This window comes from Belonocnema kinseyi, chromosome 5, assembly GCF_010883055.1.
Source record: "Belonocnema kinseyi isolate 2016_QV_RU_SX_M_011 chromosome 5, B_treatae_v1, whole genome shotgun sequence".
Classification (NCBI taxonomy): domain Eukaryota; kingdom Metazoa; phylum Arthropoda; class Insecta; order Hymenoptera; family Cynipidae; genus Belonocnema; species Belonocnema kinseyi.
Window position 1 is genome coordinate 148,424,891 of NC_046661.1, and position 24,620 is coordinate 148,449,510.

Genomic DNA, 24,620 nt, shown 5'->3' on the forward strand with positions numbered 1-24,620 from the left:
AACTTGGTGAAATTATATTGTTAGATAAGAGACACTTAATGGTTACAGTATTTTTGAAAATTTCAAAAACTACGGGAGTTACGCCATGTTGAATTTTGGAATAAAATTTTTTTAATTTTTGATATTTCTGAAAATGTTAAACGAATTTAAATAAAATTGGAAGATATTATAGTGCCACGTAAGAGACACTTAATGCCCAAAGGATTTTTGAAAATTTTAAAAATTACGACAGTTACGCCATGTTCAATTTTGGAATCAAAATTTTCTTCTTTATGGATATTCCCGAAATTGTTTGGCTATTCTTCAATTAATAGACACTATTTCTTAAGGAAATAACTAAGTGTTTTTTTCGATAACTCTTTTCTTTGATACTTTTTAAATTTACAATAATTATTAATTATTTAAACAAAGGCTATGGATTTTAAACAGCTAATCATTGCTAATTACGAAAAATGACTTTCAGCCATTAGATTTTTTATAACATAGGAAAATGTTTCTCTTACTCTAACCCATTGTAAGTCTTTAAAAAATAGTATAACTGAAAAGTTAAAAAAATAGTAAAAATTTTTTATTATCAATTTTTTAAGAAATTAAATGTGAAATGATTAAAAATGACATAACTCCTATAATTTTTAAGTTTTTTGAAAATATTTTAGGCATTAAATGTCTCTTATATTACACTGTTATTTCACAAAGTTTCCTTGAAATAGGTCCTTTATTTTTAAAAATATCGATAAATGAAGAAAAATGTGACGCCACAATTCAAAATGGCATAGTTCCCGTAATTTTTAATTTAAAAAAAAATCTTTTTAACATGAAATGTCTGTTGTATAAAAATATAATGACACCAGGTTTCCTTGTAAATTTGTCACGTGGTTCTAGAAATATCGATACTTAAAGAAAATATTATGTCAAAATTCAACATGGCATAACTTCCATAATTTTTTAATTTTTGAAAAAAGTTTTGGGTACCAAATATTTCTTATGTAAACCTATAATTTCACATAGTTTTATTTAAATTTGACTCTTAGTTCTAGAAATATCCGCAATTAAATAAAATGTGGCGTCAGAATTTAACATGGCGTAACTTCGGCTATTTTTAATTTAAAAAAAATCTCTTTTGATATTAAATGTCTTTTATATTAAAGCATAGTTTCACTAAGTTTCATTATTATTCGTTAATTATTCTTGGAAATATCAATAATTTCTTAAATTCTGATGCGAAAATTCAAAATGGCGTAATTTTTGTCATTTTGAAAATTTTCAAAAATCCTGTGAGTTTTAAATTTCTCTTATACAACACTATAATTTCACAAAATGTATAAAAATTTGTATTTTAGTTTTCGAAACGTCAACGCATAAAAAAATGTGATGACAAAATTCAATATGGCGAAACTTCCGTAATTTTTTAATTTTTAAACCATTTTTTTATACCAAATAACTCTTATGTAAAACAATAATTTCACTTAGTTTTCTTTGAATTTGCCCCTTATTTTTAGATATATCGATAATTGAAAAAATTGTGATTTAAAAGTTCAACATGGCATGAAACCCGTAATTTAAAAAAATTTTTTAAATCCTATGAGCAGGAAAATTCTCTTATAGAACAATATATTTTTACCAAGTTTAATTAAAATTTCTATCTTAGTTTTAAAATTATCGATACTTAACGAAAATATGATGCGAGAATTCAACATGGCGTAGCTTCCGTATTTTTTTAATTTCTGAAAAATTCTTTTGGTACCAAATATGTCTTATATAGAACTATAATTTTACTAACTTTCATTTAAATTCGTTACTTATTTTTAGATATATCGATAATTGAATAATTGTGATTCCAAAGTTCAACATGACATAAATCCCGTAATTTTGAAAATTTTGAAAAATCCTATGAGTAGCAAATATCTTTTATAAAACAATATATATTTGCACCAAGTTTAATTGAAGTTTCTTTCTTAGTTTGAAAATTATCGATAATTAAAAAAAATGTGATGCCAAAATTTAACATGGCATAACTTCCATAATTTTTTAATTTCTGAAAAAATCTTTTGGTACCACTTATCCCTTATATAAACCTATAATTTCGCAAAGTTTGATTAAAATCCGTTACTTATTTTCAGAAATATAGATAATAAAATAAATTGTGATGCTAAAATTCAACATTGCCTAATTACCGTAATTCTAAAAAAATATTAAAAGTTAAAATCCTCTAAATATTCTAATAATTTATTAATTAATTTAATGTTTAATAAATGAATGATTTAATAATGTCAAAATTTAAAATAGATTTACTCTCGGTATTTAAAAAATTTTTCAAAAATCCTTCAGGCATTATAATGTCTCTTACGTACCACTATAATTTTACAAAGTTTTATTGAAATCAAACAACCACTTGCAGATCCTGATATTTTCTGACATAAACTGGCCCACTGGCCAAAAAATTGATTAAAAAACTTGTTTCATCACTGAAATAATTTTTAATTTTGGCTACTTTTTTTCCTGGTAATTATACCTCTGTGAACGTCTCTGAGTAATGAGATCTGCTCGGGGCGCCGTTTCTGGCCGCGAAATCGTGGAAAGGGGCATTTGATTTCTGACGATTCTGTTTCCTTGAGGAGCCTTTTCAAAAAAATGTAATTTCTGTTATTACCTTTAATTCCAGTTGTTGGATTGAAACAAAAAGTGTGTGATGAGTGGGTATTTATTGCTAAAGAGAAATGAGTTTATTGTACAGAAAAAAAAAGAAAGTTGATCAAAAGTAAACAAAAGTAAACCATGGTCAAGAAGGGCATTGAATTTTTCTTTTCTTAAGAATAAGTTATTTTATTTTGTTATAAACATTGTTTCAAAATATTTTTAAACATTTTTGAAAAAAGAGGAATTTTTAATAATAAATTGTAATTTTTAAACTTTCCCAAACTTTTAAAAAGGTGAGCAAATTTAAATGATGTATTATTTATTTATTCATTCATTCATGGAAAACTTTGTAATTATTTAAAAGTTTTATTTTAAAAGATGAATTTCAAATTGTGAGGAATTAAAAATATTTCAAAAAAGAATCTGGAAAATATACAGAAAATGTTTGTAATTTTGCATAATTTTAAACATTTTTAGTAAAACTGAATTGTTTAAGAAAATATACAGAAGTTTTGAAAAGATACGAAAATAATTTAAATTTTGAGAAGATTTCAAACAACTTTAAATAAAATGTATATTTTTGAAAATTTCGAAAAAAGCTTGATAATGTTCTGAAATGTTACAAAATAATTTTTTAAAAATCTAAGATTACTGAGAAAAATTTAAAGGATTTTTTTAAATTACTTTTTAAAGACAATTTCAGTGGATCTTCAAACATTTGGAAAATTTTCTAAAAATGTTAAAGTGAAACCTAGGAGATTTTAAGGAGGCTTTTTTTATTTTTGATATATTTTTCAAAATTTTGTGAAAAATTCAAATCAGTTTACCATATATTTTGGAATTTTAAAAGTATTTAAGGGATTAAAAATATTTTTAAACTGGAAGAGATTAAAAAAAAAAAAAAAATAGAGTATTTTTAAATTTCTTCCAAAAATCCTAAATGTTTTTTTAAATTGGCTCGAATTTTTCCTGATGTAAGTATAATTGAAAAATTCTGAAAAATAATATTCCTGACACTGTAATATTCCCAAATGGGAATAATGGTAGATTTTCAAATAATAAAATTACCGAATAATAAAATTTCCGAATAATAAAATTAACGAATTATAAAATTTTCGAATAATACAATTCTCGAATTTGAAAATTCCCGAATAATACAATTCCCTATCAATAAAAATCTTGATTAATAAAATTCTGGTTTAATAAAATTTAATGAATTAGAAAATTCCAAAATAATAAAAATTTCCGAATATTGAAATTTAGGGATAATAAGATTTCGAAATAATAAAAATCCCGAATTATAAAATTTTCGAATAATAACATTTCCGAACAATAAAATTTCCTAATTATAAAATTCCCCAATTATAAAATTTCCGAATAATGAGATCCACGAATTCTAAAAATTACGAATCATGCAATTAGCTATTAATAAAATAGTCGATTAATAAAATTATCAAATAATAAAATTTTCCAATAAAAAAATGCAAGAAAAGTAAAATTTCAGAATAATAAAATCAGGAATTCGAAAATTTCCGAATAATAAAATTCCCGAATTAAAAGATTTTTAAAAAGTAAAATTCCCAAACAGTTTATAATATTACCGAATTTGAAAATTCCTGAATAATAAAAATTTCCGAATATTAAAATTCCCGAATAATAAAATTTCCAAATAATAAAATTCATGAATTATAATATTCCCTAATAAGAAAATTCCCTATCAATAAAAATTTTGATTAATAAAATTCCCATTTAATAAAATTTAATGAATTAGAAAATTCCAAAATAATAAAAATGTCCGAATATTGAAATTTACGGATAATAAAAGTTCGTAATAATAAAATTCCCAAATTATAAAATATGTAAAAAAATAAAATCCCCGTATTGAAAAATTCCTTTAAAGTTTATGATGATACCAAATTTAAAAATTCCTAAATAACAAAATTTCTGACAGAGATTACCGAAATGAAAGATTCCTGAATGATAAACTTCCCGAATTATAAAATTTCCAAATAATGGAATTCTCGAATACGAAAATTTCGAAATAATTCAAATTCCTTATTATCAAAATAATCGACTAATACAATTTCCAAATAATAAAAATTTTCGAATAATAAAATTTCCGAATAATAGAATTCCCGAATGATAAAATTTTTGAATAATAATATTTCTGAATAATAAAATTTCCGAAAAATAAAATTCACTAATTATAAAATTTCCGAATAATAAAATTCTCGAATTATAAAATTTCCGGATCATACAATTACCTGTTTATAAAATAAACGATTAATAAAATTCCCAAATAATAAAATACTAGAAATATATAGTTTCAGAATAATAAAATTGAGGTATTCGAAAATTTTAGAATAATACATTTACTGAATTGAAAGATTCCTGAAGAATAAAATTCCCGAACAGTTTATAATATTACCGAATTGGAAAATTTACGAATAATAAAAACTTCCGAATATTAAAATTCACAAATTATAAACATTTTAGAATATTAAAATTCCCGAATAATAAAATTCTCGAATAATAAGAATTCTGAATAATAAAATTCTCGAATAAAAAAATTTCTGAACAATAACATTCCTGAATTATAAAATTTCCAAATAATGAAATTCTCGAATTCAAAAATTCTCGAATGATACAATTTATTATTAATAAAATTACCGATAAATAAAATTCCCAAGTAATAAAATTCTTTAATAATAAATTGCAACAAAAATAAAATTTCAAAAAAAAAGAAGAAATTCACGAATTCGAAAATTGCCGAATTGAAAGATTCCTGAATAATAAAATTTCCGAACAGTTTATAATATTATCGAATTGGAAAATTCCCGAATAAAAAAAAGTCTGAATATTGAAATTCCCGAGTAATAACATTTCAGAATAGTAAAATTCCCGAATTATAAAATTCCCAAACAATGAAATTCTCGAACATTTTATGATGATACTGAATTTCAAAATTCCTGCCTAACAAAATTCCTGAACATAAACAATTAATTTTTGCATAAATATTATTTAATTATGAATGATAAAATAATCAAATATTTTTATTAGGAAAATTTGAATTCAGAAATATATTTTTTTAATTATTGATTTTTTTTAAATTCCAAAAACATTTTCAGAAACTTTTAACATTAAAAATTATTTTTTGTATAAAAATGTTTTATTATTGTATTCTTAATGAATAAATAATATTTATATCAAATTATTTAAAATATACAAACTAGAAAATTTTGGAATTTAAACATTTAAAAAAAAAGTTTTGTATGGATACTATTTATTTATTAAAATGAAAATAATTAAATATTTTTATCAAAAAAAAATATACGAAATTTTTAAAGTTCTTATAAATTATTTTTTGAATTAAAAATGTCAATAATGGAAACAAAACATATTTCTGAACTGAATCCTGCAAAGTATTTTTGGAAAATATTGATAGGTTTCGAGGAAACTTAGTAAAAAATGGTTTTTGCATTTGAAGCACACTTATACTTAAATTTATTTTCGTATATAATTGTTATTTCCAATTAAAACAAGTTAATAAGAGACTGGAAAAAAATATTATTCTAAAATATTATTAGTGTTGAATAAAAAAATAATACTAATTAAAAATGATTTCTTTCATTATTTAAATTTGCGAATTTCCTAGTTCGGACGTTTATAATTTGGCATTTTTTTGTCATGAATAATTTTGTAATTATAAAATATCTGATCTACAAAATTCACAAAATTAAACAAATACAAAATTTGTTCATGAATATTATTTATTCATTAGGAATATTATAATCAAATATTTTTATGACGAAAATTTTTTATTTGAAGTTTCAATTTTCTCAAATTATGGTTTCAATTTAAAATAACAATAATTAAAAAAATGTTTGTCCAGAAATATATATTTTTATAAATTATTGTTATTTTGAATGGAAACAACAATTTTAGAAACCTTAAACATTAAAAGTAATTTTGTTTGGATAAAAATATTTGATTGTTGTATTTTTAGTAGATAAATTATATTTAGAGAAAAATTTTGTTTAATTGTTTAAATTTGCAAATTTGCTAGTTCGAATATTTTATAATTCGTCAATTTTCTGTCTGGAATTTTCAAGTTCGGTAATATTATAAGCTGTCGAAAAGTTTCCAATTCTGAAATTTTACAGTGTCAGAATTTTAATTTTTCGGGATTTTTCAGTCATTCTATATCCTCGTTTCCAGACCTCAAAGTCTAATTTAAGCTTAGATTTAAGTGTCAAAAACTTTTGAAGAAGTAAATAGTTGTGCGAAATTTTTTATTTTTTATTAAAAATAATTTCTTTCAACAGTCGAAAAACTAAATTTCCAGGATTTATGAAAATAATTAAATAAAAAAAATTGGGAATGAAAGTAAAGAGAATTAAGTTTGTTTACCGAAATTGTAGATTTTTTTAACGATCTTGAATATTCCTTTTGATGTTCCCCAACATGCCTTTCTCTCCTGATAATTCCGGAAATGGGCTTCGGTGGATTTACAGAACTGCCGAAATTTTCCGTCCTTGTTCTCACAAACGGAATTGGTGAAGGCGTTTCTCGAACCGGAAAGAGATGTTTCATTGACTCGTTAAAGTCCAAAGGCCTGCCACAGAACCGACCAAGTAGAATTACTGCAATATTTTGTACGTATCGGTCATTCAATATTTTAATTCAAAATTAAAAAAAAAAAATTTAAGAAATACCTGCTTGGCATCATTTTGTAAGTTTGGTCAATCAGGGAATTCCTTACTGAAGGTCTTAACTGAAAACTAGATGAAGATTTTTCAGATAGATTCGAGACCGAACTCTTCCTAAGCATTCCGTGAACTCTAAAGTAAATAAAACAAGCGAAATTCAGATGGATTTTTGGTTAAAATTGTATATTATGCATTAAACATAATAAATTTTTTACAACAAATGCATAATTTCAAACGGGAACTCTTGATTGTCTTTCTATCTTTTCTCACACTTTCTTGAACACTTCATTACACCTTTATACCTTTCTCGTTCACCCTTCTCACTTTATTCATTTGTAGCCAATTTGTTCATATACCTTTCTCTTTCAAGATCCATAACACTTTACATAACTTTCTTGTATTCTATTTACCTCTTAACTTTTCTTCCACACCCACACCTCCGCAATAACACACTCATTACTAGTCAGTCGAAAAAATGCATTCTTCTTTTAAAAACATCTGCAAACAACTTCTTTCCTAACTCCCATACCGGCCTCATCACTACATTTTCTTTCCGAACTCTCTCTTTTGTATGACCATCCACTACCGCATTCCTCCAAAGCCGAAAGTCCAAGTACACAAACTGTCTTATCTCTTGTAACGTCTTTTCCTTCTAATTCAACTTCATTCCCTTATCCTTTTCACCTTCTTCCCTGAATAAACCTTGAACTTTTCTGCACTTAACTCTAACCTATTCTTATCTAGGTACCTTCTCAACTTCTTCATCGTCTTTCAGAACTTCTATCTTTTTGCCAGCAACACTATCATCTGCATTAGCGAGAGAACATATCCTAACCACTCCTACTCTGACTTCTACTACTCCGACCTCTAGAATCTAGAGTCTATCCTGTCTTTCTTCTGTTCATATACCTTCTTTACCCTCTGGATCAGGTCCCTTCCCCTCCCATCTCCACCATCGCCTCTCACATTCTCTTTTTACCCACCTCTCTCCACCCTCATGGGAAAGCCTTTCTTCTCCATAATTTGGTACTTCCTCCTTTAGCCTCTCCCTAACGGCTTGTGTATCAAACAGCCACTCTTTGTTTTGCACTCCGCACATACCTGCTACCTTTGACCTTATCTTCCTTATTTCTTTTTTTCCCTCCTTCTTATTTAACTGAATCCCCTCCCCCTTTCTCGTTGTCCTACTCCTCTCATACCTCTTCCACACGTCCCCATTTGTCTGAACATTTCTTAACTTCTCTTCCAGATCTTTATCAATTTCCTGCTGTTTATTTTTTACACATTACGCTAAAATATTTCAGCATTTCTAATTACTCCTTCCTCTTTGCAGTTCCTTCTTTTTCCTTCCTGTACTTCCTTCTGACCTTCAGTTTTATATTTCACATTCCATCTCCAACCACGGTTTTACCATTCTCTTCTTTTTTCTAAATACCTTCTTTAGCACATCCTTTCACCTTCTCTTTTAGATCCTCTCATACCTCCTTTACCACCTCCTTTTTGAGGCGCACCTTTCCTAACTGCTCCTGTTTACTTCTTGATCACCCTCCTAGTTTAAGTTACCCTCTCTTCCGTCGATAATTCTTCCCCACCTTGCCCTCCAACGTCCTTCCATATTATCGACAATCTTAATGGTTGAAGGTCTGATTCTATCCTCCCTTCTACTGCCAATCTCTCCGCATCCTCATAATCTTATATTTTTTTAATATGGAAGTTTTTATGAAGTTCAAAAAAAAATTAATGAAATTTTTTCAATCTTGAAATTGTTATAATAACTAAAAATTAAAGGTTATAAAATTTTAAAAATTTACAAAACTTAAAAATTCAACGTTATATGAAAGCCACAACAAAAAAAGTCAGGAGGAGAGGGAAGAGGAAATAAAACAAGTAAATGATTTGATTACAAATTAAAAAAATTTTTTAAATATTGAAACTTTTATAAAATTTAACAAATTTATGAACATTTTTTTAATTTGTTTATAAAGCTATTAAAATGTAAAATGAAATTTTCAACATTTAAGAAAATTTATGAAATTTGGAAAATACATGAAATTTTCCAAGATTTCTAAAATTCCGAATATTTTTGAAAATTTATGAAAATTAAAATTTCAACGTTAAATGAAATGCGCAAAATGATGATAGATGTAATAGAGATGCACAAAAAGGTAGGAGGAAAGAGGAGAGAAAAAAATAACAAGTAAATTTTTTAATTAACAACAATTTTGAAAAAAACTTTAATATTAAAATTTTTCATAAAATAAAAAATTAAATATTAAAATTTTCATCAAGTTTAAAAAATTAAAATCATTTTTGGAATAGTAGTGGGAAGAGTTGGAATAAGGAGAGGAAAAGGCTGAGGAAAAAAGAAAGAATAGAATGGAAAGAGAAAGAGAAACAGAGAGAGAGAGAGAGGGGGGGGATAGATGTAGTGATAAAGATTCTAAGATTAGGGGGTAAGGAATTAAAGAAAGGAGTGAGAGATGTGCTAAAGAAGAGGGATGCTAAGGTAGAGATGGAGGAAGAGCAAACTGTACGAAAGGAAGCGTGAGGAAGAGAGGAAATCGTACTAGTGAAATTAAAGAAATGGGAAAATAAGAGGCACGATAAGAAAGAAGAGGGTCTTATACCGAACCTCGGAGACAATAGAGGATGATTTTATATGTGTAACAAGGAATATGGAGTGTAAGTTAAGAAAAATATTGGCAGGGGAAAGAAAAAAGCAACTCTGATAAAAGGAATGGTGATGGGGAAAAAGAATGAATGTATGAAAAGAAAGGACAAGAGAGAGATATAAACGGTGATGTGCAGGACACAATAGAGGAGACGACAGAACTGATAAAAAAAAAGAGATTTGGGGTACAAGTTGAGATTTTAATGCTAGAACAGGAGTTAGGGGAGGAAGGGAAGAGGGGAGGGACAAGAGTAAGAAAATTCCAAATCAAGATTCTGAATTTAGGTACTGAACGTTAAATGATTGTCTCATAGTGAGTAATGAGATAAACAGGGAAGGTCTACGAAACTTAGTGAAGCAGGAAATAACAGGTTTAATGAAGAGTTAAAGAAGGTTAGGACGGCAGAACAGGTGTAGAAGGTAGTAAATAGAGAGACAAAAAGAAGTTAGAAAATGAGGGGAAAAATATGTTAGGGAAAGCGATGAGGAAGAAACCATAAGAAGAGAAGAAAAAACACCTCGTGCAATAGAGGATGGGGAGGAGAGGGGTGGCTCAAGCTATGGGAAAAAGGAGTAGGGGTACCCATAAAAAAAGAAATGAAGGAGGTTAAAGATTATAGGGGAGCGACGCTAATATTTAGGAAGGGGAAGAAAGAATGGATGAATATAATTTTCATTATTTACATCTGACGTCACAATTTTACGCTCTAGGGAGAAAAAGTACACTTTTACTCCCTCTGACACCAACATGCTTGAAAAGCACCGAAAAAGGCTGGAATCATGCATCTGTTATAAAAAATTGTTTAAAAACAGACAGAATAAAAATAAATCTCACGTTATGTTGTACATTCCTCCAATGTCTCCGAATTTTTTTTGAGACACTTTTTCTTGTACAGATGATCTGTTTAAGTGGGCAGCATGCGCAACTTGATCCAATGCCTATTTAAAATTTTATTTTATGCAATTAAAAACATTTTTTTAAAGGATATTGTTTTTTCTTATCTAAAAAAGTGGTGAAAAGATATCTCTTGAAAAGTTCGCAGTCATTCTTTTTAAAAACCTGATTGTTATTAATATTTTGTTTAAAAGAATTTAGATATTATATCATGAAATTTCGAAAATGACTTAAAATTTCAAAGAGTTATAGGTTGTGTTAGTTTCTTTTTCACAGAAAATTAGCATTAATAAAAAAATTATGATCAAGATTCCATATTTTCAACAATTTTAGGTTAGGTTACCTTTTGACACGCTTTACACTAATAATTTTTCATTTTATTTTAAATGTTAGTGTTTTTCGTAGAAAATTATTGGTATTTTTAACAAAAAAACTATTAGACTTAAAAAAATTATATTTTTTGACAAATTTAAATTATTTTGGTGAGTTTTAACTGAAATTGGAATTTTTAGATTCAAATTATTAGATTTAAGTCCAATAATTTTTGTTTTAAATTATGAAATTAAACATCTTGAACAATTCTGGACTATTTTTGTTATTCTTGTTTTTTATCGAAAGTTTTTTTTATTAAAGATATTTAGATTTCAAAGAAGATTGTCTTTTTTTAAAGCAATTGTAGGGTAATTAAAAAAAAATTATATTTTAAACATGTGAAAAAAGACTCACATTTTAACAATTTTTTGTTATTTACAACTTTGGAATAATTTAAGGTTGTGTTAACGCCTTTTACCAGAAATTAGTATAGGTATTAAAAAAGATTTACAATTTGGAACAATTTTATGTTATGTAAATATTTTTGCTGGAAATTGGAATTTTTAATTTAAGAAAATAGATTTGGAAGAATTTTTTCAACTTTTAAACAATTTTAGGCTATTTGGGATTTTCAATAGAAAGCAGGCATTTTCTAACAAAAGCTATTGAAATTTAAATAAGATAAAGATATTCAACAATTTTGAATTAAATTAGGTTTTTTTCGTTTTAGCGCGTGATATTTTTTATTTAAAAAAATTATAATAAAAAAATTGTAAAGATGGCACAACTTACAAATGTGTAGGTTATTTTGGTGTTTTAAACAGGAAATCTCTAATTTAAGTAAAAATAAATCATTAGATATAGGTTTTGAAGAGGACTTTGCAATCCTTTAAAAAATTTAATTACTTTTTCATAGACTTTATTCGTTCTAAAACTTATAGCGTTAATAAAAAATTAGATTTCATGGAACATTAAAAATATTTGAACAATAATGGGTTAGCTTAGAATTTTTCAACGCAAATCGGGTATATAAAACAAAAATTACTTGATTTTAGGTTATGTTAGTGTTTTGTCGGAAACTGGTATTTTTAATTTGAAAAATAAGATTTGTTACATTTTTAATAAAATAATTAAACAGTATAAATAATAATTAATTAAGTATCAATAAAAAAAATTTATTAAATAATTAATCAAATACAGCAAAAGTTTTTAAACAAATAACTGGATTATTAACCTAAAAAGATGAATTTTCAATGAACAGGATTTTTTTCCACTAAAATACGAATTTTCAAAAAAATAAATGGATTTTGAAACAAATATTTGAACTTTCAACTGGAAACGAACGACTGTTTAAAATTAATATTTTTCAGTTAAAAATTCAGCTTTTTGGTAAAAAATTCATTTATTTTCTTGAAAATTCCTCTTATTTGGTAAAAAATTAATGTTCTTGTACACAAATTTATTTTCTTTTGTTAAAGATTAAACTATTTGTTTGAATATTCGTCGTTTTTATCTAATTTCCAACGTTTCTAAATTAAAATGAATTTTTTTTTGAAATATCAATTATTACATTTTTTGTTGAGAATTCATCTTTTCTCTAGAAAATTTAAGAATTTTATTAGAAATTCATTTTTTTGAGTCGAAAGTTAATTTTTTTGGTTTCAAAATTTATATTTAGAGATTGAAAAATCAAAATTTTTTACAAAAAATTCGTCTATTTTTGGTAAAAAAATAATCTTCTTGGTCGAAAATTTATTGATAATATAGAAAATTTAAGATTTTTGTTAGAAGGTCATTTTGTTGATTCAAGATTAAGTTTTAGTTTAAAAATCCGTGTCTTTTATTGAAAACTTCATTTTTTGACCGAGAATTAATCTGTTTTATTTTTAGTTAAAAATTCAACTATTTAGTTGAAAATTGATATTTTTTGTTTGAAAATTCAACATTATTTAAAACATTTTTTAGTTTACATTCACAAATTTTTTTGTAAATTATTTTTAAATTAGGTAAGACTGTTTTGATGGAACAAGTTTCAAAGATTATTTTTCATATTTATGTAACCCAGATTTTTTACCGGAAGAATCCACAACCCTCGAGTTATATTTTCGATCCCTATTAATAGTTTACGCATTGCGAGTTATCACAACAGGGAATTTTTATCGGAGGGTTCAGACGAGCCACCAATGATGTTTTTTATACCTCACGGATATTGCCACTTAAAAATTATAAAAGGGTCGAATAAATAAGAAATTGGGCGTGGAATACCAAAGTTTTCGTATTTTGAAACGAACAAACTTTCATGATTCAATTTTCAATAGTTTGATTTGAAAACTTTATTTGAAAGAATTTCAATTTAAAAATGTATTTTAACCTTTTACTTATTCTGCCTCTGAATTTCCATAGATTCAGTTGAAAAATAATTTGGAAGAATAATAATTTAAACGATTTATAATTTCGAGATCTTAAAAGTTTACTAGATTTTGGATTAGGAAGGTCATAAGTAGTATTGCTTAACAGCTATACTACTTGCCAACCATGTTACCGACATGCCGTAATTACTATCAGTCGGCAATGCAGATTTACCATCGGTCGGTAAGTGGCCCTGTAGTCGTATAGCTATACATCTATCATAATTTCAAGGATATACATTTTTAAATATTTAAATTTCAGCTTTCTCTTTTGAAGATTTTCAAGTTGCAATAGAAAGTTTAACATTTGAAAGCATTAAATTAAAACTTTTTTTTATCATAAATAGTCAATAATCCAAATTCTTCAAATAAGGTTTCTTGAACATTACTTTTTTTCTTAGAAATACTTTAATTTTTAAAAATCCAAACTTGAACGCTATTAAACTGAAAATATTTCTTCAATTTGCATTAGTTTGATTTTTCAAAAACTTCATTCAAAAGCATATCAATTTAGCATTTTTTAATATCTATCCAATAATTTACTTTTTGAACTTTAATAGCTCTAGTTAGGTTAGTTTTAATTTTGATTAGAATATTAAAATTCGAAACAATTTATAAATTCGAGTCCTTAAAATTAGAATTGTTTCAATTAAAAAAAAAATGAAAATTTGAAATTCTTTATATAGGAAGTTCATGAATTTTTGAATTGATAATTTTCGATCTTCATTGACTGAAAATGAAGCGCTTATAATTTATAAAATTTTCTAATTTTAACATTTACCAAGTTTTCCAATTTAAATTTTGATATTTAAAAAAATTTTCATTTTTGAATTTCTAGAACTGTAAGAACCACCAAGTTTATTAGATTTTGACTTAGAAAGATCACAAGTAGTATAGCTATATGGCTACGGGGTCGGTAATGCAGATTTACCATCAGCCGATAAATGGCCGTATAGCTATACTACAATCCTAATTTTAAGGATTAGAATTTTTGAATATATAAATTTCAGCTTTAACTTGGAAGATTTTTAAGTTTTTAATTTTAATAAAATAAAAATAATTCAATTTTTTTCTTCTGAAACTTCTCATTTCAATTTTAGAGCGACGCCTTTAGCTAAGAAATATTTTTAAATGGTAGAATTTAAATTTTAACTTTTTTAATTTTGAAGGTAATTTAAAAAAAAATGCATCGCTATCAATATTGTCGAAAAATCGAGATGTTTTTTCTTTGCAAATATTTTAATTTCAAAAAGCCAAAGTTCAATGCCCTTAGGTTAAAAAACGTTGATACTTTTCTTTCTGAATTTCTGTGATTCCAATTTTCAAGTTTCTAATTTGAAATAGTTTGATTTTTCACAACTTCATTCAAAAGCATATCAATTTAATATGATTTAATTTCTATCCAATAATTTAGTTTTTGAGCTTCAATTGCTCTAGTTTAATTAATTTTAATTTTTATATTTAAAAATAAAATTTAAAAAAATTTATAATTTCTATGCCTTAGAATTAAAATGATTTAAATTTTAAAAAAATGAAAATTCGAAACACTTTTACTTGGAGCTCAAGAACTTTTAAATTGTTAGTTTTCGACATTCATTGACTGAAAATTCTAAACTTTTTTATCACGAAAATTTTGAAAATCAAAGGGTTTAAAATGAGGCGCTTATAATTGATAAAATTGTCGAATTTTTAAATTTACCAAGTTTTCCCATTTAAATTCTGATAATGAAAAAGTTATCAGCTTGAAGTTTTTAAAACTGTAAGATCGACCAAGTTTATTTGATTATGAATTAGAAAGGTAACAAGTAGTATAGCTATACGGCTACGGAGCCACTAACGGAGCAAGGTTCTGTTCTACTCTAAGTTACCGACGTCTCATAATTACCATTGGTCGGTAATGCAGATTTACCATTGACCGATAAATGGCCGTATTGTTATACTACTATCTTAATTTTAAGGATTGGAATTTATAAATTTTGGATTTCTCTTTTAAGATTGTCAAGTTTTTCATTTAAATAAAGTTAAAATGATTTAATTTTTATCATCTATAATTCTATATCTTGCAAATTTGAAAACTTATCATTTCAATTTTAGAGGTGCGCCTTTAATTAAGAAATTTTAAAAAGTAGGATTCTAATTTTAACTTTTTTAATTTTGAAGGTAATTTAAAAAAATTCCATCACTATCTATTTTTGAACAATTTGAAAAACACTGAAAAATGTGGTAAAATGTATCATTTGAAAGCTCAAAATTTAAAATATTTTTTATCATAAATAGTTAATATTTCAGATCTTTCAAATAAAGTTTCTTGAACATTTATTGCTTTAAAAATATTTTAAATTTGAAAAATCCAAACTACAAAGTCCTTAAGTTGAAAATCTTTCAATAGTTTACTTTTTGAATTTTTGTGATTCAAATTTTTGTGTTTCTAATTTGTAATAGTTTGATTTTTCAAAATTTTATTCAAAAGCATATTAATTTATTATTTTTGAATTTCAATTCAATAATTAAGTTTTTGAATTCTCATATCTCTAGTTTGATTTTTTTTAACTTTGATTAAAAGATTTCTTTAAACTTTCTTTCCTTGAAAACATTTGAATTTTGAAAAATCCATACTTCAACGCTCTTGAGTTCAAAATCTTTCGATAGGATTCTTTTTGAATATTTGTCATCCCAATTTTCATATTTTCAATTTTTTAATATTATTTTTTTTACTTTATTCAAAATCATATTAATTAAAATTTTTTATTTTTCAACCCAAAAATTTGGCTTTTGAATTCAATGGCTCAAGTTTGATTATTTTTAATTTTAATTTCTAAGACTAGGATTCGAAACAATTTATAATTTTTAGGCCTCAAAAGTGAAATTATTTTTATTTGAAAAATAAAGGAAAATTGTTAAGCCTCCATGTTAAAGAATCTAGATTTCGAAAGCTGAAAATTTTAAACTTCTTTATATGCAAATTTGGAAATTTAATTTTAAACGCTTTTTCATTTGAAAGCGTTAAAATAAAATTGTTTAAAAGCCAAAAATGAGGCGACGTCATTCAAAATTTTCAAATTTTTGTACTTCTTTCCCTAAATTTTCCTAGCTTATTTTTTATATTTTACAAATTCCAACTATTCAAATGTATCTGTGTTTAATAGATTTTGAATTGGAAGATCCCGATTTCAAAAATTAATAACTTAAAACGTTTAAATTTCTTCTTTCTCTTTTAAAGATTTCCATATTTATTATTTTTTTTTCAAATGAAATGAAAAATGGAAGCTAAAAAATCTGAAAATGTATAATTGCAGTTTCAGAGAGTATTGAATTTTGATATTGCCTGGTGGACTAGGGTGCTCTCACTTAGTCTGCACCCGATCGGCAATAAGTCGATCGGGGTTCGAATCCCAGCAAAGATAGATCTTTTTTTTTTACAAAAAAAGAATAAAAACTATTTCTTTGCACTAGTAGATCAAAAACTTTAATTCATTCGATAAAAAACAATAATTTATATCGATTCTTTATAGTTGAAGAGATGAAAATAAATAAATTAAAAAGAATTTACCATCGTTTGATGATTTTTTAAATTGGATTTGAAGGCATAAGAAGAATTAAAAAAAAAATTTTAGTTCTCTAATTTCGAAGCTTTTGAATTTCAACGGCTCTAATATGATAATTTTAAATTATAAATTTTGAAGACGAATATTTTTGAAATCGTTTATAATTTTGTAGTCTCTAAAGTAAAACTGATTTTAATTTTTTTAAATGTACGAGCCTTAAATTTAGAAGTTGAAGAATATTGAGAATATTGAATTATTATAAATGTTTCAAGGAAAAATGTTTTTTTTTCTCTAACTATAAAAAAATTCCTATCTAGCTCCGGCTGGTGCTCTTACCCAGTCAGCTCATTTCCGGAAATATATAGACTGACCTAGGTTCAAATCCCAGTGGATGTGCATGAATTTTTTCAACACAAAAAAATAAAAACCGGTTTGGTTTGGACTAGGAGCTCGAAAACTGTAATTCTACCGACAAAAATCAATAATTATGTATCGATTTTTCAAAGTTGGAAAAATAAATAAATTCAAAAATCAATAATTAAGAATAAATTTGAAATTTTTGCTACCTCAGTGTGTTCGACGGGATCGAAATTCGATTCTGAGTTGATTTTGGTCCACGAATTTTTTCGATCGAGAATCCAAGGATGGAAATTTAGTTCCTGAATGGTGATTCGCTTGTGAGCGATCGGCATCAACAAACGACTCACGACGTCCTTATATTCATTGGACATCGCTGAAATATTTTTCTCCTGGAGAGAAGTCAGCCCACGATTAATTTGAGTAATGAATTTTCGACGACGTTCATCCGAGGGTGTGTGACCATCCTGAGGACTCACAAAAGGTAGTCGACCAGAGGTCATTACGTAGAAAACCACTCCCCTGAAAAAGATGACCATTATTCCATTTGAAAAATAATTTTTTTTATATTTAAAAGTTAAGTTTTTCTCTCTAAATAATTTAATAATTTAATAATCAATATATTAATTTACACGTATAAAATTTTAAACACTTTTTGATTGAATAATTTGTAATTAAATATCGTTAAACAGAAAAATTTTAAATTTTAAACTTTATAAATTGAACATTTCAAATATTTATGGTTAAAAAATATAAATCTACGCTATCATTGTCAACGCTTTGAATTATAGAATGAATCTATTTGTGAAATTTCGAAATTATATAATTTTAAACAATTTTAAGTTAAAAGCATTAGAAATTGAACCATTATGATTTTCTTTTTAAATTTTTCTCTATCTATTAAATTAGATTTTCGATCATTTTAAGTCATTTCGAATTATTTAATCTTCAATTGCATTTTAGACAAAGAAATTGGTTTTGAAATATTTTAAAATATTTTCTTAAAAATAATTTTACAAAATAAAAAATCATTTGAGATTTTCCCAGCAATCTTGAGCACTTTTTTCTTATCTTGAAATCTTTCGAAATCTTGAAAACGCTTAAAACATTTATTTTGAAATATTTAAAAATCTACATTTTATTTTAAAAAATTTCGAATCATGAAAAATCATTTTGAAATTTATCGACAATTTTTAAATATCTTTTAAAAAATCAAGCGAGTTTTCGCAAAATGAGTTTAAATTACGACAAATTAAAATAATTTCCTGGAAATCTACCACATTTTTCAAAGTGAAAAATCGTAAAAAAATTTCAAACGAATCATAAGAGAAATTTTCTATTATCTTGAAATCTTTCGAAATTCTTGAAAACCTTCACATTTTTTTCAAATCGTCAAAAATCGAAATTTTGTTTGAAATTTTTTGGAACTTTAAATCATTTGCAAAATGAAAAAAATATTTAATATAATTCAAAATTTAAGATTTCTTTTTACAATTTTATAAATATTTTGAAATCCTTTGGAATCTTTTTAAATATTCTTTTAGAATTTATTTTGCAAATTGAAATATTATTCGAAATTTTCACAGAAATGTTAAGAAAACTGTTTTATTATCTTAAGATCTTTCAAAATCCTTAAAAACTTCAAAATGTTTATTCCAAATCTTAAAAAATCGACATTTTGTTAAAAAAATGTTGGAACTTTAAATCATTTGTAAAATTTAAAAAACATTTTAATATATTTCAAAATTTAAGATTCTTCTTTTACAATTTTAGAAATAATTTGAAGTCCTTTGAAATCGTTTTAAATATTCTGTAAAATTTATTTTCCAAAGTGAAATATTAGTTAAAATTTTCTCAGAAATGTTAAGAAAATTGTTTTCTTATCATAGGATCTTTCAAAATGCTTTAAAAAACTTCAAAATTTACATCCCAAATTTTCAAAAATCTACATGTTGTTTAAAATTTGTTGAAACTTTAAATCATTTGTAAAATTACAAAAAAATTTCAATAGATTTTAAAATTAAAAATTTTTAAAACAATGTTATAAATATTTGGAAATCCTTTGAAGTCTTTTAAAATATTCTTTTAAAGTTTATTTTGCAAAGTGAAATATTATTTGAAATTTTCTGAGAAATGTTCAGAAATTGTTTTATTATCTTAAGATATTTCCAAAAAATTAAAAAAACTTCAAAATTTCAATTCCAAATCCTCAAAAATCGAAATTTTGTTTTAAATTTTTTGGAACTTTGAATCATTTGTAAAATTAAAAAAATAATTTAATATATTTAAAAATGTAAAATTCTTGTTTTTACAATTTTAAAAATATTTGAAAATCCTTCGAAATCTTTTTAAATATTCTTTTAAAACCTATTTTGCAAAGTGAAATATTATTTTAAATTTTCTCAGAAATGTTAATACAATTGTTTCATTATCTTAAAATCTTTCAAAATCCTTAAAAAAACTTCAAAATTTAAATTTCAAATCTTCAAAAATCGAAATTTTGTTTTAAATGTTTTGAAACTTTAAATTGTTTGTAAAATTAAAAAAGTAATATATTTCAAAATTTAAGATTCTATTTCTTCTACAATTTTAGAAATATTTTGAAATCCTTTAAAATCTTTTTAAATATTCTATTAAAATTTATTTTGCAAAGTGAAATATTATTTGAAATTTTCTTAGAAATGTTAATAAAATTGTTTTATTATCTTCAGATTTTTCAAAATTCTCAAAAAAACTTCAAAATTTTAAATTATTTTTGAAATATTTTTCAAACTTTTATAAATATCTTTCAAAACTGATATTAATAGAATTTTAACTACATTTCTTTTATTCTGCAAAATAAAAAAGATTTATCAAACATTTTTCAGATTCCTTTTATACAATTTTAGACATTTTTTCCAGGAATCTTAAGAAATTTTTTGTTATTATCTTGAAAGCTTAAATTTCTTTTCTAAATCTTTGAAAATCTATTCTTTGCTTGAATTTTTTTTGTATTATTTTTTAAACTTATTTAAAACTTTTAACTACATCTTGAAATAATTCCAAGTTTTAAAAATATTTATATTTTTTAATTCAGAAGAATTAAAATAATTCCCTTAAAATCTTACAGATTTTTTTAAAATTTTGAAATTATTTTGAAATGTTTATAAATCTTCTCAAACATGATCTTAAAATTAATTTTTTAGAGTTTAAAAATATGAAAAAATTGTCTAGGAATCACAAAAAGAATCTATTATCTTGGTTAGGTCCATTTTTGAAAATTTTGGAAAATATTGCCAGAAAACTTAAGTTTTTTTTTTTTTTGGTTGAAAAAAATGTTGTTAAAAATTGGCGTTGTTGGTTGACTATAAACACGTTTTAGTTAAAAATTAATGATTTTTTAAATTTGTGATATTTTCTTTTAAAAAATGACCAGTTAATCAAAAAATGTAACTATTCATTTATTTAACAAAAAAATTACTTACAGACTCCACAGATCGACTTCTGGTCCATATTTTTTCCCGTCGATAAAAAGTTCCGGTGCAGCGTATTCTGGCGATCCACAGTGAGTATTTAACAACTCATTATATTTGCATATATTACTCAATCCAAAATCTTTATTATAAATGGAATCGTATTATAATAAAAACAAGTTTTTGATTAGTTTATTAATTAATTAAATAATTAATATTCACAGGCCTCTAAACACTCTAAACGCACTCTAAACGCTTTAAAACAATATAAAATATTTACAAAATATTAAAAATTTTTAAAAATGTTTTGCAAATTTGTGCAAACTTAAAAAAATTGCACCTTTAAAAAAAGTGTGAAAAAGTGTCAACAATGGCGAGAGTCAGAGGTCTGTATTTAATTCTCATTTTTTATAGTTTGGAAACCAACCGACGATTTTAATGCGTTCTTTTCTGGAATCTTGTAGCATGATGTTATCCATTTTCAGATCTCTGAAATAAATATAAATTAAAAATGCAATTTGCAGAAACCTGAATAAATGAATAAAAAGTTTTAACTCTAAAATATTTGTTGTTTTGATAAGGTGCCTGCGTTCTCGACTCGAGTCTCTAGGGTCAGATCGAGGGTTCGAGTCCCCTCAAAAACATTTTTTTTTCTCTCTTCAAACGAGATTTGACCACGAAACATTAATTTGCCCTCAAGGAGATTCACTTTTTTCCCTGTTTTGAAGAAACTTTATCTTTTTGTTTACATTTTTCGCTTAAATGTGAAATAAATTAATGGAATCCATTCGAAAAAACCTAATATTTTTTGATAAAAGTTAATTCTTTTTAAGTGAAAAGTCAAATTTTATATTTTTCGTTCTGAACTTACTGCTTCAAGTTGAAACTTATACTATTTTTTTTAAATATTAAACTATTTTCGATTGGAAATACGTTTTTAAAAAATGAGTTTGTAGTCTGAAAACTAAATTGTTTCATTTCTGGTTGAAAAGGCAAGTACTTGATTAAACATTGAACTAATTTGTTAAACATTCATGTTATTGGTAAAAAATAGTGGTCATATTTGAAGCAAACATGAAATAATTAAATTTGCATTTCAAAAATTAAAATATTTTGTTATAAATTTGTCATTTTTAATTGAAAATTAATGTCCCTGCTAAAAAACTCAACAGCTTGGTTGCAAGTTTAACTAGATTCTTCAAAATTAATTTTTTAAATGAAAAATCATTTTAAAAATTCAAAATTAAACTATTTTTGAAAAATTCGTTTTTTTGGTTAAAAATCGAATTTATGAACTGCAAATTTAATTATTCAATTTTTGATTCAAAATTGATGGCTCTTTTTTTTAAATTAATCTTTTTGTTTGGAAATGTAGCAATTTGGTAAAAAATTCAACTGTTTTCATATAAAAAAATTCTAGTTGAATTATCATTTTTTTAAATAAAAATTTTAAATACTTTGATGAAAGTTGAAGTCCTTTGTTAAAAAATTAATTTTTTCGGTAAAGATTTTTTATTTTAGTTGAAGATCAAACTATTTTGTTAAAAATTAATTTTTCTTTAAATTTAACTATTTTGTTGAAATTTTTTTCCCTTGATTTGAAAGTTAAACTATTTGTGTGTAAATGAAACTTCTTTTTTAATAATTATTTTGCTGTTGTTGAAAATGTATCTGTATGGTTAAAAAATTAATTTTTTTTAGAAAATTGAACCATGTTTCTTTTTTTCGAAAATTTATTTTATTTGTTAAAAATTGATCTATTTTCCTGAAAGTTCGTTTTTCTTTTAAATTATTGTTTAACTGAAAAATTAATTATTTTATTCTTGGTGAAAAATTAATCATTTTGAGTAGAAAAATTAACGATTCAATTTTTCATTGAAAATTAACCATTTTTGGTTGAAAGTTCAACTACTTGGTCGAACTACTTTGTTAAAAATTCATTTTGATGCTTGAAAATTAAATTATTTTTTGGAATGTTTGTACCTTCGTCTTTGAAAATTAATTATTTTTAAAATTAAAATTAATCGTTTTTAGTTTAAAATTAATTAATTTGGTTTGAAATTTATATATTTTTTTGTAAATTTGCATTTTTTGTAAACAGTTATTGTTTTTGGTTGAAAATTGAACTTTATAGTTAAAAGTGGAATTACTTTGTTAAAAATTAATTTTCTTCGTTGAGGATTCATTATTGTTGGTAAAATTTTTTATTCTCTTCGTATAAAATTCAATAATTTAGTTGAAAATTAAATTATTTTTTTGAAAATATAACTCTTTTTTAAGCATTGTCTTTCTAGATAAGAATTTAATCGTTTTAGATTGAAAAGTTAACCCTTTGCTAAAAAAATATACTTTTTTGTTACAAAATTCAACTATTTGGTTTCAAATTTTTGTTAATGATTTACCTTTTTTGTGTAAAAATTCGGTTATTTGATTGAAGATTCATCTATTTTGTTGAAATTTCATGTTATTCGCTCGAAAGTTTAACTATTTTGTTGTAAATTATTTAAATTGGTTGATAATTAAAATTTTTATATAAATGGTTAAAAATACAAATATTTTGTTGAAAAAATAATTATTTTGTTAAAAAGTCACCTTTTTTGTACGAAAATGTTGAAAATTTGTTTAGTTGGTTGAAAAATGAACTTTTAGTTGAAAATTCGTTTTTTTTGACAATTTATTTTTGAACTGAAAATTTAGCTATTCTATTTTCGGTCGAAATTTGATAGGTTTTAGTTGAAAATTAAAAAAAATTTGGTTTAAACTTTATGTATTTTTTTGTCAATATCTCTTTTTGGTAAAAAATTAATCCGCTTGGTTGCAAATTTAACCGCTTGTTCAAAAGTTGAAATAGTTTGTAAAAATCCACTTTGTTATTTGAAGATCCACGTCATTTATTGAAAATTCAACTATTTTGTTTAAACTTAATTCTTTTATGGTTCAAAATTAATTTTTTAACTGCAAATTTAAGTATTTGATAATTAGTTAAAAATGTATCGTTTTTAGCTGAAAATTCAACCATTTGCGTAAAATTAATTATATTCAAATTTCAGTAAATGTTTGATCTTTTTTGACTAAGAACTTGACTATTCGACTGAATATTAATCCATTTTTTAAAATTTCATCATTTCTGCTTACAAATTTACCTGTTTCGATTCTGACTCAGGTTCTAGCGTTCTCGACTCGAGTCTCTAGGATCAGATCGAGGGTTCGCGCCCCCACAGAAATATTTTTTTTTCCCTCGTCAATCTAGATTCTACCATGAAAACATTACGTTTTTTTTAAGCCTGCTTAAGAAATGGCCCAAAATAAAATAAAACAACAAAAATTAAACGCACATTAAAGAGAATTTTATTTCCTCGCGGTTTCTGGGAGAATATAAATTTTCTTAGTGGGTCGACAGACAAGGCGAGTCGTTCGTTAGCGCCGGAGGATTTTCGTGCAATTTACGTATGCAGTTAGTCGTTGGTTGGTAATAAAACTTTTTTACACTTGGCGGCAAGTTTCGCACTTGAAAGCGAGGGTGAGAAATGGATAATTATAGAGACGAGCGGAGGAGGATAGAGTGAGATAGAGATAGGAATGGGCAGAAATTTTGACAAAGAAAGAGAGAAAGACACCTGGAGGGGGGGGGGGG

The 24,620-nt window shown here is 24.8% G+C and overlaps 1 protein-coding gene across 1 annotated transcript in view; it reads right to left on the reverse strand.

Annotated features, from left to right (window-relative positions):
- The window catches only part of LOC117173956 (SNF1-related protein kinase catalytic subunit alpha KIN12-like), a 76,924-nt gene that overhangs the window by 7,496 nt on the left and 44,808 nt on the right, over window positions 1–24,620 (reverse strand). Inside the window, exons 4-10 of the mRNA XM_033362603.1 lie at window positions 21,414–21,475; window positions 20,999–21,128; window positions 17,744–18,056; window positions 10,853–10,956; window positions 7,353–7,478; window positions 7,048–7,252; window positions 2,513–2,619 (exon numbers count right to left, since the gene is read on the reverse strand). Coding sequence (XP_033218494.1) covers window positions 2,513–2,619; window positions 7,048–7,252; window positions 7,353–7,478; window positions 10,853–10,956; window positions 17,744–18,056; window positions 20,999–21,128; window positions 21,414–21,475 — 1,047 coding nt within the window. The remainder of the gene's footprint in view (window positions 1–2,512; window positions 2,620–7,047; window positions 7,253–7,352; window positions 7,479–10,852; window positions 10,957–17,743; window positions 18,057–20,998; window positions 21,129–21,413; window positions 21,476–24,620) is intronic.